This window comes from Hevea brasiliensis, chromosome 3 (assembly GCF_030052815.1).
Source record: "Hevea brasiliensis isolate MT/VB/25A 57/8 chromosome 3, ASM3005281v1, whole genome shotgun sequence".
Taxonomy (NCBI): domain Eukaryota; kingdom Viridiplantae; phylum Streptophyta; class Magnoliopsida; order Malpighiales; family Euphorbiaceae; genus Hevea; species Hevea brasiliensis.
In genome coordinates this window covers 11070329-11088727 of record NC_079495.1, presented here as the reverse complement: position 1 = coordinate 11088727, position 18399 = coordinate 11070329, and the positions used below count along the sequence as shown (strand labels likewise).

Sequence of the window (18399 nt, the reverse complement as noted above, 5' to 3'; positions counted from 1 at the left end):
TAATTATAATCTCTTTATACAAGAAGAATATTTTCCCTCTCAAAGATAAACTCTTGAAATCCTAAGATGGGACTTTTATTTATTCTCTCTCATTTTATAGCAACTTAGAAAAAGAAAAAAATCTACAAACTTACCATCAAAGTGTCCCTCTAGATACCCTGTGACCATTTTTTTCAATAATAAAATATTATTTTTTTATCTTTTTAAATAATATAATATTAAAAATAATAATTTTCATATTAAACAATTTTTATTCATTATATTTTTCATTAATAATATTTTATTAGGGAAAAATGATTTGATCTTAATTAAAAAAATATAAAAATTTCTTTAATGTAAAAATTAATTAAAAATTTATTTCATCATTTACTAAAAATTCAAAACTTATCTGATGTTTTTTTTTTTCATTTCATTTCATCAGCCTCAAGTTTTAAATTTGAAAATAAAAAAACTCAAATCATGAATATTGTCATATTATGGGGAATAATTTATCCTAAAAACTCTTTCTTAAAAGCGGATTTAATGCTTTAATATTTAACATTTTTTTAATAACAATAATATAGATAATAAAAGTAATAATTTCAAAATAATAGAAAAAAAAATCTCTCCTCCCTTGGTTGTATCTGAGTGCTATTGCTGCCAGACATGTTAGGAATAAGGCAGCGTGCATTGGTGTAGCCAAAAAAAAAAAAAAAGCATCAAATATAATTGTCTTCTTGGTCAAAGTCGCTGTCTCACGTGGAAATAAAAAAAATAAATAAATGAAAACTACCAAAACTCTGTTTTCCATCATTTCTGAGCCTTTGCTTCCGTCTTCACAATAAAACACCAAAGCGAAGACTTGCGCTTACTCCGTTTCTCTCTCTCTCTCTCTTTTCTCTGCTCTCTCTGAAAAACAAGTAGCGACGATCAGAATGGCGACGGAGGAGGAGGTGGAGATAGTGAAACCGCGTACGGACAAGAGAGAGTATAGGAGGATCGTCCTTAAGAACTCTCTTGAGGTGCTCCTCATCAGCGATCCCGATACCGATAAGGCAAATTTATGATTAGCCTCTCATCTACGGATTGTTTTCTTTTATATTTGGTAGTTTAATCCATGTTAACAGCTCTCTCTCTCTCTTTCTCTCTCTCTCTCTCGCGTTGGAGTACAGAGTGCTGCTTCCATGGATGTTGGTGTAGGCTACTTCAGCGACCCCGTTGGCCTCGAAGGAGTCGCCCATTTCCTCGGTATACTTCAATTTCTCCTTCACCTTTCACTCCATTAAAAACTGGAAATGTTACACTTACTGTGCATGGTTGGATTTATGCTTTTTTCACCGATTTAATATAGGTTTGATTGCTTATTGGATAAATTTAATAAATGTACCTGAACTTATACAGTTAGTTGATTTTAAAAGTTTAGTGATTTTATACGACATTTTAAAAAAGACATTATTTTTTAATGTTTCAGTTTGATTCTTGTTTGGATTTGTTTCTTGAAAAGATTTATACAATTTCTGTCATGGAGAGTCGAGCTGGATTTTAAAGTTAGTTGTCATTTTACCAAAGACTTTTTTATTTTTATTTTAACATAATTCTTATTATATTAATGAATAAAAAATCTTATTATTACTAATATATATTAATTGATAGCTAGTAATTGAAATCTTGTCTCATAATGCGAGGTAAATTTGTAATAATTGAATTTAGATAATAACATTTACCTATAAAGAAATCTCATCTATACCATTACAATTAAAAAAAAAACTAATTCTAATCAAATTATTCAAATTTATTAATGTGTGATTATTAATAGAAATAAATGAAATAAGTGATTTATTTTTTTTTATATAACTTATAATTTATTTTTGCATAGCTTAATTAATTATAACAAAATCAATTGCATATATTTATGTACATAGAAATTTTATAATGTATCTAAAAGATATAAAAAATATATGTATGAATTTGGTTTTGGCTTCGATTCGGTCTGGTTTAATTTTTGGTTAGTTTACTTTGAATTTTAATAAAGAATCAGTATCAGACCGAAAAGTAACATAAATTTAGTTCTATGCTTTGGTTTGATTCTTGGGTTGGGTTTGGTGTGTCCAATAACGTGCACAACCACAACCCTAAGTCTACTAGTTTTTTTTTTTTTTTAAATTTTTTTTCAATATGCAAATATTTATATTAAGTAACAAAAATAACTATTATGATTTTACATTTTTAATGTTTTAATTGACATTATTATATTTACATTGAAAATTAATTTTTGGTTGCTACATTAAAAGTTGTAGTAAACAAAAATAAATCTGCACTTTGCATCATAAAATATAGGAATATTAATTATCTTTTTTTGTAGTCGTTTTATCTAATTTCTCTTAAATATTATATTTTGAATTACAATCAATTGATGCATGTATCGCTTTTTTTTTTTTTTTAACCATTCCATTGATGATTGTGTAAAATTTTAAAAAGATTTTGAACAAAATTTGAAAAATTTAATCAAAAGATTTTGAACATCCCTTCCTATGTTCTTATACCTTAAAAGTTTTCCTTCTGTGTCAAATATAGTAATCAAAATTTTAATGTATGGTTTTTACTCTTCTGATACTGTAAGTCAAAATAAACACACATGCATACATTAAAATTAAAAGAATATAAATAATATTAAAATTATGAATGCTCATTAATTAAAATTTATAGTAAATAAATAGCTATTTGATATATTAAAACATAAATCAACAAATCATATTGTTTTATTATTAGAAAAAATTAATATAATATATATACTCATCTACAAATTATAAAATATAATGCTATTCATTTCGCAAATCATCATCATGCTCAATCAAAATTTTAGTTATAAATTGTGAAACCCACATTTTTTTTAAGCCTATCTCTCACTAATAATAAGACTAGAATTATAATTTATATTTTAACATAGAAGTCCTAATAGAAAAAAAATTGATAACTAATTTTAGTTTATCATATGGCACATGATAGTTTGACAATTTATGATGCATGTAGGGATGAACCCATATATGGGGCTAGGAGGTCATTGGGCCGCTTGAAATTTCAAATGAAATTGTGGCTATTATGGTCTTTGTAGTCCAAAAATTTTAAAAACTAAATTAAACCCTTTTCTCTTTCATTAAATGATTTGTTTAGTGATTTAACTAGAAAAAAGGTAACAATCTATAGCTAGAAATAATCTAGACCTTTAACTTGTCTTTGATTTTGAGATTTTTTTTTAAATCAAACTTATTCTAAAGCATAAGAGTTAGAAATTTCAATTTAATTCGAATGTTTTGATAAAACAAATATATATTTTGATGTGTACTCTCTCAATTTCTATCTCATTTAATTATTGTGATGTTTCATTAAATTTCTAATAGTGCTTTAATAACATAGTTTAGTTTAGTGAATTTGTACAAATTTCATAGATAATATTTTTAAAGAAATTTGTCTCTATTTTATGATTTTTAATATCAAGATTTGTGTAATTAAAAAAATAGTTAATGCTAAAAAATTTGAGATAACATATTTATTAATATGAAAATTAAAAATTTTTTGTTGATTTATTAAATGTAGTCTAAATTCTCAATGATTGTTAATTTTTTTTTCAACTTAATACATAATCTATGTTTATTTTTCAAAAATGATATGTATTTTTTTATTGGGCCCTCAAACTAAAATTTCTGCGTATGTCAATGGATGCATGCTTATTATTGTATAACTTTTTAATATCTCTATTTATGACATATTTAAGGTAAATTTCAACAACTGTCCTTGAACTTATACAATTGTAATACCATAATTTCTCAACTTAAAAATGTAATATAAAACTCCCTCAATTCTTAAATTTTTTTCATTTTTTTATTATAAATAGCATATTATTAAAAAAAAAGAAAATATTGTTAATTAGTGTTTTTTTTAACAATATACTATTTATAATAAAAAATATAAAAAAGTTAAATATACTAATAAAAGTTGAAAAAGATAGTAAAAATTATATTGCTCAATAGATAAATTAAGATTAAAAATTATATGGTGTATCTATATTGGATGAGATTATGAAAATGTAGTTTTAAACAATAATGGTATTGCATTGATGTAAAGTCGTGGGACAATAATAGTGTTACAAATAACAAAGTTAAAGGACAATGGTGTTATAAATAACAAATTTGAAGGTCAATGGCGTTACAATTAGTAAAGTTGAATGATAGTCTTGTCATACGTGGCATGAGAGAGAGGAGAAAAATGTTTACTAAGCGCCACGTTAGATTTGTACATGTCAGCATTTAATTAGAAAACCGGTGATTGAAAGTTAGAGGAATTTTAATGTGCAAAATTTAAAAATTAAAGGAGTTTTATGTTAAATTTTTAAGTTGATGAACTATGGTGTTATAATCTTATAAGTTCTAGGACAATTATTGAAATTTATCTGGCATATTTATTATTTATTAATCCTATAATGGGAATTCATAGTGTTTTTTTCAGTTAGTTTATAACATAAATATTCAACTATAAATATTACTAAAAATCATTGTTAATTTATTCAACACGCGTTAAAGTAGTATATAATTTTTTAATGATTATGTGAAATCCAAAACTATAAATGAAATAAATTTTAGATAAAAATTGAAATTTACTACTAATACAAAATATAATTGTTGTGTATTCAAAATTGAAAGTCTAAGAGTATGTACTGTTTAATATACACGAACGAAAATAATGATTATTTCTTTAAAATTTAAAAATTTCACATCAAAAAATGATAAAAATTTCACCTGTTGAGTATTACCCTAAATCTTGTGCAACAAATTTCACATGCCTTTAGGCTTCAAAGAAAGTTTTATTGAATACACAATTAGAATTCTAATTACGTATAATATTAATATCTTACAATTTCAAAAATTCTAATTAATATGAGTTAGTATTTTATAGGAAATAAATATTTGTTGTTTATCTATTTAAAGTAAATATCATATAGTTGGTTTGGAGAAATTTCCATTTAATTTTTAATTGCATACGTATTCAATTATTAAACATTTCATGCAATATACATGACTCTAAACTTTGGAATTGATCATTCAATCAATTTAGTTTATTTGGTTCAAAAAATTTCTAACACTAAACTAATCAAATAAAAAATAATATAATTAGAATTGTTTAGTTTATTTGACTTTGTGCTTTTACTTTTCAACCTGCAAAAAAATTGATACAATTATATATGGTATTTAAAATATAATTATAAAAATGTAATTGAGTAAGTTATTTTGATTTTTAAAAGTGAAAACCAAAATGAACCCACGTTGCTTAAAAGTTGAACCATATTAACTGAAATTCATTGCTTAGATAATTCAGGTTTTTTTTTTTTTTTTTTTTTTTTTTTTTTTTTTTAAATTTTATTGAGCTGGCAATTCAGCTTAAATTGAATTACACTCAACCCTATGGCTCTCTCTCTCTCTCTCTCTCTCTCTCTCTCAACCAATGAAATTAATGTAGTCCATCTAAGAAAGAGAAGTAGTGATCAAGGAAATACAAAAAGTTCCAAGTGAAGCCAAAAAAAAAAAAAGCCTAAGCATGAAATGTGCAATTTCTTTCAATTAATAAAACCTTGAATCCATAAGAAGGAAAATAAACAAAAAAAAAAAAAAAAAGAAGACATAGGTACCTTGATTATAGTTGAAACTTGAATGTTTAATTGCTTATGCTTAGGGTAGTTATAAGAATGACTTGGATTTCTTTTTTGCTAGAAAGGGCTTATGTTTCTAACCCATGATACCAAGTAAGTGAATATTGATGGTAATAACTTAGAAAGTTTCCTACTTATGCTCAAAAGCAATTTCTATTTATTGTATATGTTTACATTTTTGGTAAATGTCTTTTGATGTTCTCACATAATATTTTTATTGCAGAACATATGTTGTTTTATGCTAGTGAAAAATATCCATTGGAGGGTAGTTATAAGAAGTATATTGCGGAGGTACACTACTTTTTTTCTTTTTTAAGGATTTTGCCATACTCATTGTTGTGTTACATATTTATATGAAACTATAATTTATTATTATTTTTATTTGGTCTCACAATCCCATAGTTGAATAAAATTGAATTGTGTATTATTACCAAAAAAAAAAAATAAAATTTGTGCACCCAAAAGAAAAAATAGGCAGCTTAGTCATTATTCCCACATATAAGAATCATTTGCATAAAAACATATAAGCCATGTTTGGTATAAGGTATTTGGGATGAAGCCATGCAACAATTGTTCTAGTAAAAGATCTTATAAGGGAGTCAGACAAAATAGAGGGATTTGGTAACTATAACTCTTATCTTGGTTTGCCTAGGGAAGACTGGATATTGCAAGATGTAGCATACAAAAGGCTCTACATGTTTTTAGTTTTTTCTTTTCAAAGTCTGTTGACACTAGAGATGTTACTGTATTCGGAGCTTATGTTATTCAATGAAGGGTCTTTATAGCTTTATAATATTCCAAAGTAAATATTCTTTAGCAAGGGTTTTAATGAAAGAAACAAAGCTATTATTATTTAACATTAAGTGAACAGAGCCTTAATATTGTTGTATATCTTTTGATACTTCTTCATATTTTGATCGTATGAATAAGGGAAATATTTTACATTTTATGATAGTGCTGGTACGTATCCACAAGTGCACGGAATGGCATAAGTAATACAGTGAAGAGTAGAATATCGTTCCATGAGAATTGTGTTTAATTACCAAAGTATATGTAAATTTTACTAATATCTACACTATCGACTCAACTTAACTCAAAGAAATTATATTTAAGCTAAGATTAAAATTAAACTAAAATTAACTTTGATTGAAAAATGTAAAACAAACACAAGGAAAAATAAATCTAAACCAAATTAAAAAGAAGCTAGAAATTTTGATTTCACTTGACCCATTATGCAACTTTAATCAATTTTGTCATATAATCAATTTAACTATCCTAGCAAGGGCAGTAACACATATGTGTTTAATAATCATTTTCAGGCATCATTAAACCTTTTAATAAACAAAAACATCTCAAATTTCCCAATAAGAGGTGTTTCGTCAACTAAAGTATTAAAAACCCAAGTTATCAAAAACAACCCATAACATTTAGCCTTAGTTTTCACTCTTAGCTAAAAATCTATGTTAACGGTTATCTCAACAACATTCACAACCTACTTCCTAGTCAAATCTTGAATCAAAGATCAATCAAGCATTATTTCTGACACCTAAAAGCATTAAAAACATGAACAACCATCAATTGCTATAATAGAGAAAATAGATCAAAATATCAAGATGAAATTAAGGTCAAGTTACATCAAATCCCTAGCTAAGCAACTTAACCACTCATGGTATCAAAAACCAAAACAAAATTAATGAAATTAAAACTAAACATAACAAAATCAAATGGGTTCCCAATGAAAAAAAAAATAACAAAAGAAAAGGAAGAAGAACTCTTAAAAGACTTTGATGTAGAAACCCCTCTCCAAATCCAAATCCTTTAAGAAATTCCCTTCAAAAGCTTGCTCCCTCCTCCAAAAGATGGTTCTAGAGAGTGTTTGGGAGGTTAGGGTCAAGAATGGATGAGAATTAGCTGCTAGAAACTCCCAAAAAAGGGTTCTAGTGCATCCCCTTTTGCTGGTCCCCCTATCAAGGTTGTTTAAGGGAGAAAATATGTTGCTTGAAGGTTTCACACCTAGGCCATGCATGATCCTTGTTTTCACACCTTGGGCATGAGATTCGTTCTGATGCCCAATTCCTTCAATTCTTCAAATTTTCTCCAACTATGCGCAAGACTCACACCTTGGTGGTGAAATGCTCCCTTGTTCACAGCTTGGGCATGAATTTGGTGCATTAGAAACTTCTTCTTTGACCCTCAATGCATTTTAATAAATATGATTATTTTTCATCTAAAACAAAATGAAAACACCAAAATTAAACTAAGATCAACAAAATTAACAACAATGCTAATAAAGATGAAAAATTACTAATCAAAGCACTCAAAAATAATAAAAAAAAACCAAATTAATTGAGTAAAATACTATAAATATATACAATATCAACTACTATGTTTGAAGGTCAAGCAATGTGTATATTTGTTCATATCTTACTGGTGTTGTTAAGTAGAAGGTGATTTTGGACCTAGGTTCTCTCTCTCTCTCACTCATTTTTGTTTCTTATTTGATTATTTATGTGTGACATAAAGAGATGCTTTATTATTGTTGAGGAGGACAATTTTTCTTGTCTATCTTTTCACATTTAACTCTTTATTCATACTCCTTGTTGGGGAGTTGTCATGGTTTTGTTGGGTAATTTTTATACCCTGTCCTTGAACTTTATCTCATGTTTCACTTTTATCATTTAATTTCAATTTGTTACTAAAAAATTCCTAAACTTTAATTTTGTTTCATAAAAAGTCCTTTTAACCTGCAGTAGTAGGTTTCTAATTAAAAGATCCCTTTAAGCTATTACGTGATGTCTACAAATACAGATTCAACATTTTCCAGCGAAGGATAAATCCTCATCTTTTCTAGGAAGTAAATTGTTGTGATGTCATTGGTATTTTCTTAATAGGTCCAAATGGTGCCATTGGTATTTGAAATGGTGGTCCTTCACAATTCACAACAAATTAATTAAATTTTATTAAATAATAATAAATATTAAATAACATATAATTAATAATTTTAATAATGAAAAATAATTTTATTGATAAATAATTATTAATTAATTTGATTGTAAAGGTGAGAGAGAGAAAGAAAGCAAAATGGTACTTTAATTTTTGAAAGAGAGGGCTAAAAGGATAATTTCATTAGTTTTAATCTTAAAACTTGCTATTACAGGTTAGAGGGATTATTGTAAAACAAAATTAACGTTTAAGGATTTTTTTTTTTGTAATGAATTGAAAATGAGGGATGAAAATGAAACAACCTTCCAAGTTAAGGGACATGTTGATAAAAATTACCCCACACTTCCTCCAACTATAGTTGACACCAAGTCTTTGCCTTTAAATGCTTAATCATCCTTGAAAGGAAAAGATAAGCATGAATTGCTTTTGGTTTGTAACTTGATACCATGTCCCTATAAGATTGCTTATTCATGTTAGCTAAACTATGCTCTCAATGTGTTTTTCTTGTTATGTCATAGAATGGAGGCCGGTGCAATGCATATACAACTTCTGAGCACACCAACTATCATTTTGATATTAATAGTGATTGTTTTGAGGAGGCTTTGGATAGGTAAATCCTAAATGCTGCGGTTCCTATTTTGCTAGCTGCTACTTTTTGCAAGTGTTCATCATAAAGTTTATGAGCATGGCTTTTCACTTCTGATTACCATTCAGGTTTGCACAATTCTTTCTTGAACCATTGTTGTTAGCTGATTCAACCATGAGGGAGATTAAAGCTGTTGATTCTGGTTAGCTAATTTTGAAAGTGCCTCTGTTTTCTTAAGTGCCTCTTGTTTCATCTTTTTTTAATAATATAGTTATTATTACCAATTAATCCCTCTCTCTCTCTCTCTCTGTGTCTCATGTAGAGAATCAGAAAAATTTGTTGTCTGATGTTTGGAGAATTCACCAGGTATCAACAACTTTTCTTGCCATCAGAGCTCCAGCCATTTATATATGAGGATTGGGATGCCTCCATTTGTAATGTAAATGCCTTAAGGATAGATGTAAAGGATATAAGGATTTGGCAAAGAGGATTCACATGAATTAAACCCCTTTCCCAATACCTTAAGGATAGGTGGAACAGAGATAACGATGTGGTGGTGAAAAGGATTCACCTGAACTAAATCCCATTCCCAAACTAGTTAGGTTCTACGGTGTGGATTTGTTTCTTACAATGAGATCTATTTAGAACCAAGTTTTTATTACAGTTATGCTTTCAGTCCGCATATTCTTTTGTCTATCTATCTCCTGTTCCTTTCCTTTACTTGAACCCAGCAGCGCATTCACAGTTTTATGTTGGTTGGCTATGTCATCTTAGCTAACCCTATCTGAAATCATCCCCATTATTGCTTCCTCCACTTTTATATGGATGTTAGCATTTCTTAATCGGTCCATTCTGGAATTTCTCTGCATCATCTTTACTTCTCAACTTCTTGTGGTCATCTTATGAAGTCTGATAAATGAGAAATGAGATGAAAAGGAAGATAAAACTTAGATCCAGTGAATGAAGTTACCAAAACTCAATATTCTAATTTTGGGTGGCAAGAAGTCATGCTTTTCCTTCGTCTAGTTTTGTTCTTGTTTTTTCAACTACTTAGTTATATTTTTGCTTGATAGATTCTTTATCTTGTAGGCTAAATTTTTCCATTTCTTATATTTGCTTAAACTGGAACTTTTTCTCTTGTTGCTGTTGGAATTGTTGAAATTTGCCTTAATTGTGAGATATGATTATGAGAAAATCATGTAATTAATTAGCAAAATAATTGGCTTGATAAGGAGTGATTTATGTGATATCATATGTATCTTGTATCTTTCATTATAAATGTGGACTTTTATGTATTATGCTAATATACAGCATAAGTGAATAAAATGTAGCCCTTTTGAGATTTTATGTTTGTGGATGTAGTCTCTTCGTAGCTGAACCACTAAATCCTTCTCTTACCATTTTCTCTTATCTTTTCTATCCTTCTAAATTTCAATAGTTGCTTCTTCAATACATTGCTCTATTTATTACAAGATGCTTTCCTCTGCTGTTTCTTCTTCACTCTATTCTTCTATAACAAAAAGGCTTACCTACACTGTTAGGTTTTATGCTTTGAATTTTTTATGCATTGATGGTTCTTTTCTATTCCTGTATGTGTAATTTACAGTGTATATGTTCTTCTTTGATCGCAATTTTCTAATTTGTCTTATAGTTGAGCATTTTTACATTTTATGATTTTAGGTGTTTTCGAGTTACATTTTTATAAAAAAAAATGGACGAGTTTACTTATTGTTGTTTTCTTCTTACATGGCACATAAATGGTGCTTCTTTGATTACAAGGGTGTGCACAAGACATCTAGAAAGAGGTGAAAAAAAGAATAAAAAGAGGCTTGTGATTTTGAGGACTAGTTATGTAATTAGTAGCTCTTGGCCTTGGAAGGTGCACATTTTTTTTATCATTCAATACCTTCATAGCTAAATGAACAACTGCACATTTTCATGTTGCCATGTTTTTGTACCAAGTCTTATGGTGGACTTAGGAGGAAAAAAAATGAATTAGTTGTTCTTAGTTATGCAATATTTAATTTGGCAACATGGGGTTCTTATATTGTAAAACACTCATGTGAGATCCTGTTGATTGAAAGCCGGTGCAATTTTATATTATGACTTTTGAGTAAAACATATGTAAGGCTTTAGATAGTCAACTTCTTAATTCTTGTTAAATCTTCATCTTCATTATATCAAGTGACAAAAACCTATCATTTATCACACATCACTAATATTTCCATAAAGTGAAAGTCCTACATTTTTTCCTAATTTCTCATGACTGCACAATATATTTGCGTTTTCACCTTGCAAGCCTAGAAAGTTGCTCTTATTAATGTTTTGTATTCTTAGAGTAGTGTTGCCATATATAATACATTACGACTGTTATTTACAGGTTTTTCAAGGGGCCTTCACCCTTTACCCCATTATTTAAAAGCAGATTATGAATTCCATTGATAATGGCTATTGCCACCATTACTTAAGTTACTTACCATTAAGTAATGCTAACTTGGTAAAGGCACATGCAAGCAATGTTTTCTTCATTTTTTTTTACTCTCTGTATTCCAGCCTTCTGGCTATTGTTTCTATCAAATTTTCTTTTAAAATTTCACCTAAACTTCTCCTTCTTTCTATAAATCTCTCTCTTATTCTTTTTTAAGCTAAGATCATCATAAATATCACTATTCCCTATAACTACTCGCAGAAGCTAAGTATTTAATGCATAATAGGCATATTAGAATTTTATTTAGGAATTTTAATTATTTCAGAATTAGAAAATTTAAAAAGTTTTTACTATTTAGGAATTTTATTATTATTAGGTATGTTATCTCCTAATTTATCTTATTTAGTATTCCTAATTAGAGTTGATTAGGGTTTCTATTCCTAAATTGATTAGAGTTATAAGCTCAATAAATAGAGCTAATTTTATATTATTCAGTAGTTTTGACTATGATTATTATTGAAATTAAATAAAATTGTTGAGAATTAGTTCTCTTTTTCAAGGATTGATTCTTATTTACTCTTTGTTCTTACTTGTACAACATCAATTTTGGTATCAGAGCCTAAAATTGAGCCAAATTTTCATCATTTTCCGTAAAATTACCAGACTTCCCATTCAAGTCTTCCCATTCCTTAGATTCCTATCATTTTTTTGTCCTTCAAAATTTTTCCTTGCTCCCTATAGTTCAAAAAAAAAAAAAAAGAGTTGAAAACTAGAAGAACCCAGCAACTCATCGTCAGCCGATCTGTCTTTTCGCGTCGTTGGAACTTCAGTTTGATGCACCTAGATCTTTAACCCGATGGATCGGGTATTTGGATCAGCTTCCACAGCCAACAAGCTCACCCTTGTTTTTAGCAGAAATAACTCTTAAAAGCAGAATTTTGAGTTTTTTTTTTTTTTTTAAAAGTAAGGTGTGTTTTCTTAATTAAAATGCCATGAAAGCTTATATTGAGAGGCTAGAAGAGGAGATTAATTACTACAAAAATGTTCTTGAAGAAATTAATTATGACTTTGGATTTCATAAGGGTCTTTTATTATCTCTATGTCATTGGATAGATAATTATAGATATAGCTGCGCGCGTGAAAGATGTTTTTTCTTACATGGTGAATATCGAGAAGTTAGACAGACTTTGCTAGATAAGGAAAGGGAATATGAAGATTTACAATAATTTTTACAAGTTGAGGAAAGAGAGCTCGAAGAATGTAGGAAAGAACTTGTGATTTCAGGTATAAAAAAATGAAAGCAAAGCTTGATAAGTTATCAAAAGTAGAAATACAGGTTGATGAGTTATCAAAAATAGAGCTTAATAAGTTATCGGTAGTTGTGCGAGAACTTGAACAAGAAATTAAAATCGCAAAACAAGAAAAGAAGTTTGACTTTGAAGATGAACGAAAAGAATTTGTAGGGCAACTTGAAGATGAAAATGAGGACAAAATGAGCAACCTGAAGAACCTAAGTTTGAAGAGTCTAAAATTGAAAAATTCAAATTTTTTTTATTGAACCTTCATCTATTGAATATCTTATTCCAAAGCATGGAGCTGATCAAGCAGTGGAAACTCTAATTGAAATTGAAGAAAATAAACTTATAGAGCCAACAAAAGAATTTGAAAATTGGAATCTTGTTCCTAAGGACTTTTTATCTATTGTTTTATTGATTTTATCTGTCTAGATGTTTTAAAAAATATAGAAGAGAGCGTAAACTTTTTGAAATCAATTTTGTTGCTACCGTCCAAGAAGATTATACTATTTGTTCTCCATATCTAGTTTGTGATCATTCAGTACTTCAAGACTTGAGGACGAGTTTTTTTCAATCAGGGGAGAATAATGCAGAATAGGAAGATTAGAATTTTATTTAGGAATTTTAATTATTACAAAATTAGGAAATTTAAAAAGTTTTTATTATTTAGGAATTTTATTATTATTAGGTATATTATTTTCTAATTTATCTTATTTTGTATTCCTATTTAGATTTGATTAGGGTTTCTATTCCTAAATTGATTAGAGTTGTAAGCTCTATACATAGAGCTAATTTTATATTATGTAGTAGCTTTGACTATGATTATTATTGAGATTAAATAAAATTATTGAAAATTAGTTCTCTTTTCCAAGGATTGGTCCTTGTTTACTCTTTGTTCTTACTTGTTCTACATCAGTATTATTTGCTATTTTTTGCATATTTGTTGAAGAAAATTATGTTTCATGTTAGATTTATTGCTAAATTTATAATATGAAGCATTGGTTTGCTTGATCTATAGGTTTTTATTTTTTTTTCCTAATTTTGAACTATTTTTAAGAATTAATTTTATTAAAATACATTGTTAATTACAAAATAACATCTAATTTGATGTATTTATGCTTATTATATAGTTATGTACCTTAGTTGTACTTGTATCTAACAATATCTACTTATTTCAGGAACTTTGCAAATTTTTTTAAAAAATTTGTGTAGCACTAGGCTGTTACTATTATATTATTGCTGTTACAGGCCTGTTTTCGTTACCTGCAACTGTGACCACCAAGGCTGCCTCGACCATGATTTAAAACCATGATGTAGATCTTATTTCACTAATTTGTGAAAGCTATACCCATTGCCTTTGCATCATCCCTTTACCATAAGGCTACTGATATCACTCAATTCTTCAGTTTACAATATATCTGCTGCCTACAATTTCCAAATTCTTAGCCTGATTTTTACTCCTTTCTTTGAATCCTTTTTCTTTATCAAATTGTTAGACCTTATATTCCATTTACATATATTTCAAAGTTAAAATCCCAACTTCACAATTTCTATTCCATCACAATTATGTTTGCAAATTAGTTAAAATTTGTTCTGCATCACTTGAGTAGTGCAAGAGGAGTCAGTCCAACTCTTTCATCATTGATATCAATTAGATGTCTAATTAGAAGGTTTCAGTTTGATATATCCTTTTTTCATAGGCGTATTACGTGAGTGATGAAGAAAAGTAGGATCAAAGTTTAATATTTCAAACTGTTACAATCTAGGACATAACTAGAGAATATATACATATATATATATTGAAAATGTGGAAATTTTGATGTATGAAGAACCATGTTGTTAATGAGAATTATTTTTACTAATTATCTCAAAAACATGCTTTTTTTTTTCTGCTTGAAACTATTTTATCATGTGCAGCTTCAGAAACATCTCAGTGATGAAGAACACCCATATCATAAATTTAGTACAGGTCAGCAAATAACATATGTATTATGCTTTAAAGCATTTTTATAAACTGGCTATTGTTTGTGATGTTGTTTTGTGGTTGGGCCACTCTCTATCCTCAGTGTTGGATGCCCTTATTTGTGAATATAATGCTGATTCTTGCTTCATTTGCCCTTCATGCATCATGAGTTTCTGCTTATTTGGAGAACGTAGCCCTAAATATGCTAATAGTGCTTTACAATCTGAAAAGGTACTTAGAGTTTCACATTTATGCATCCTTTGTGCTCTCTTGCTGAAAACCCTTCTTCTTTGGCAATAGACAACATTCCCAAGTAAGATATTTTCCATTTTGCCTTATCTCTCTTCCACCTATGCCAGGATTCATGTTTTTCTTTAATATTTGTTGCTTGAACTCAGCGTAGGATAATCCTTTCTTGCATATGGTATTTTTCTTTGAAACTCTGATAAATTATTGAAAAGAACAATTAAGAAGGGGGCAAGGCAACAGATCCTGTTCCATTGGTTTTTCTTCTTTTTGACCACTTGTACAAGGGCATTTGCTTTGTTATTGTTTATTATTTTTCTATTTTTATTTCTCTATATAAGGTTGTAGACTCCTTAGGTATATTTTGTTTTTGGATTGAAATAAGTGTTTTTGGTGTGAGAACCTAAAGTTCTACATCATCTATTCTATGAGACAGGCTGAAATGAAGCTAAATTTCTTCAATTAAGATCAAGTCTAATCTCATGATATATGCTGAAAAGTGCCTTAGCCTTTGTCATTGCACAGGGAACGTGGAATCTTTGGATGTTCAACCAAAAGCAAAAGGGCTGGATACAAGACATGAGCTTATCAAGTTTTATGAAGCAAATTATTCTGCCAATCTCATGTATCTAGTGATATATGCAAAAGGTTAGTATTTAAGTGCGCATTATATAATTATGTTTGGCTTACCTTTTTTCATAAAAGTGCATGATTCCTTTGTTATTGAGATCTTTAGAAAGCCTTGATGCAATTCAAAGCCTTGTGGTGGACAAATTTCAAGAAATTCGAAGCAATAATCGAGATTATATTTCTTTTCCTGGCCAGCCATGCACATCTGAACACTTACAGGTATGCCTATTACTAGTGTGTTTCCATGCTATGTGAGTAAACATTTCAAAAGTAAGAAAAAAGAGATGCATATGATGAAATGTATCAGACCTGAGACTATTTTCTATTTTCTCTCTCTCTCTCTCTCTCTCTCTCTCTCTCTCTCTCTTTTCCTTCTGTCGAAGAGACTATTTTCTATTCATTCATACAGTATTGCATTAATTTCAGATACTCGTCAGAGCAGTCCCAATAGAACTAGGTCACAAATTGAGGCTTGTATGGCCTATAACTCCAAGTATTCTTCACTACAAGGAAGGACCAGGCACCTATCTGGGTCATCTTATTGGCCATGAAGGAGAAGGATCTTTGTTTTACGTCTTGAAATCATTGGGTGGGTGTGCGTATCCTATCTGTGCTTTAGACAAATAAATTGTTTGAAACTTGCCATATGCAATTCTTGAAAATTAAATTTGTTACTTTTTTTAAATTTTTGGATGTCCACATGGTCATTAATACCCTTTCAACTTCGTTAAAAATGCTTAACTTCAGAGTTCAAAGAGTTTTTCAATCTTTTTAGAGACTTAAATGTGGTTGCCATATTCATTCATTCATTTATGCATAGTGATTCCAATAAAATTAGAAAGAAGAATAAATAACCAGTGATGCTTTGCTAGAGAGATATTAGAGTTTTGTTTGTTATCTAGATGCAGACCCATACCCACCTATAGATTGAAATTTATATCATGTTTTCCAGATAACCCAAATAATAAGCCTTGTTTAAATTTGCTCTGGTTCATTATTAAGATATTACTTTTCTTCTCATTTCCAATTCTCAATTTTTATTCAAGAATCTTTTCTCCTTTAATAAATGGAACATTGTGAAAAGACAAGAAAAAAAAATTGGATACAAAGATAATTGGCCTGTTAACTTGTTAATAAACATGGTGCTCAAGTGATTAAGCATAAAACAACTCTTTGCAGATAAATATTGATTGCAAATTTATGCTTGTGGGTGTAGGAAGTAGGAACAGATTTTGTGGTCTGCCTGTGGAAATTAGCTTGAATTTCTAATCTCCTGGAATTGAATTTAAGCTCTCTCTAATGGAGAAACTTGAAAAAGAAGAATATAGGAGAAGATTGTGAGTGAATTGTAGAGCTTGATTATTCCCTAAAGCTAATTGGGATTTATATAGCTTTACAGAAGTTTACAAGATAGGAAAATACAGATTTTTACAGATCCTAGTAATAATCACAAGATTATAGCAGCTAATTAGAAAGATTAGGTGCATGAGATAAGGTAAGAATCCTAATAAATCAAGGCAAGTATCTCAACATATCTCAACACTCCCCCTCAAGCTGGAGAGTACATGTCATATGCTCCAAGCTTGGTACAAATGTATTCGATCCATGGACCTTTGAGAGATTTAGTAAGAATATCTGCTAACTGATCATTGAAATTGACAAAACTAGTGGCAATACATCCTGATTCAATTTTCTGTTTGATAAAGTGGCAATCTACCTCTATATGTTTTGTTCTTTCGTGAAAAACTGTATTAGGGGCAATATGGAGGCTGCTTGATTGTCACATATTAACTTCATTTGACTAGTCTCCCCATACTTCAACTCTTGAAGAAGTTGTTTCACCCAAATAAGTTCACATGTTGCTAAGGCCATTGCTCGATACTCTGCTTGTGCACTTGACCTGGCAACCACATCTTGCTTTTTACTCTTCCAGGATATTAAATTCCCTCCAATCATGATATAGTATCCTGATGTGGATCGTCTATCTGAAGGAGAACCAGCCCAATCTGCATCTGAATAACTAATAATTTGTCAGTGACTCTTGTTTTCATACAACAAGCCTTGCCTTGGAGCTTCTTTGATGTACTTGAGAATGCGCATAACTGCATCCCAGTGACTACTACATGGTGCCTGGAGGAACTGACTAACCACACTTACCGCAAAGGAAATGTCTGGATGTGTGATTGTGAGATAGTTGAGTTTACTGACTAACCTTCGGTACCTATCAGGACTTTCAATGGCTCATCTTGTCCAGGAACCAACTTGACATTCGAATCCATAGTAGTGTCCACATGTTTGCAATCTAACATGCCAGTTTCCTCTAGTATATCCAAAGCATATTTCCTTTGAGAAATAGCAATACCTGTCTTAGACTGTGCCACTTCAAACCCTAGAAAATACTTCGACTTCCCTAAGTCCTTAGTCTGGAAATGACTAAATAAATACTGTTTGAGTTGAGAAATCCCATTATGATCATTTCCTATAATAACAATGTCATCAACATAAACCACCAAATAAATGCATCTATTATGGCCATTATGACGAAAAAACACTGAATGATCAGCTTCACTTCAAAACATTCCAAATTGTTGGATTATAGTACTAAATCATCCAAACAGTGCTCTTGGA

The 18399-nt window shown here is 29.4% G+C and overlaps 1 protein-coding gene across 1 annotated transcript in view; it reads left to right on the top strand.

Annotated features, from left to right (window-relative positions):
* The first annotated feature begins 796 nt into the window (after positions 1 to 796).
* Positions 797 to 18399, top strand: part of LOC110662163 (insulin-degrading enzyme-like 1, peroxisomal) — a 55998-nt gene continuing 38395 nt past the window's right edge. Inside the window, exons 1-10 of the mRNA XM_058143857.1 lie at positions 797 to 1034; positions 1152 to 1227; positions 5904 to 5971; positions 9142 to 9233; positions 9338 to 9411; positions 9532 to 9575; positions 14850 to 14901; positions 15667 to 15789; positions 15878 to 15990; positions 16198 to 16360. Of these exons, the coding sequence (XP_057999840.1) occupies positions 915 to 1034; positions 1152 to 1227; positions 5904 to 5971; positions 9142 to 9233; positions 9338 to 9411; positions 9532 to 9575; positions 14850 to 14901; positions 15667 to 15789; positions 15878 to 15990; positions 16198 to 16360 (925 nt within the window). The 5' untranslated portion in view covers positions 797 to 914. The remainder of the gene's footprint in view (positions 1035 to 1151; positions 1228 to 5903; positions 5972 to 9141; positions 9234 to 9337; positions 9412 to 9531; positions 9576 to 14849; positions 14902 to 15666; positions 15790 to 15877; positions 15991 to 16197; positions 16361 to 18399) is intronic.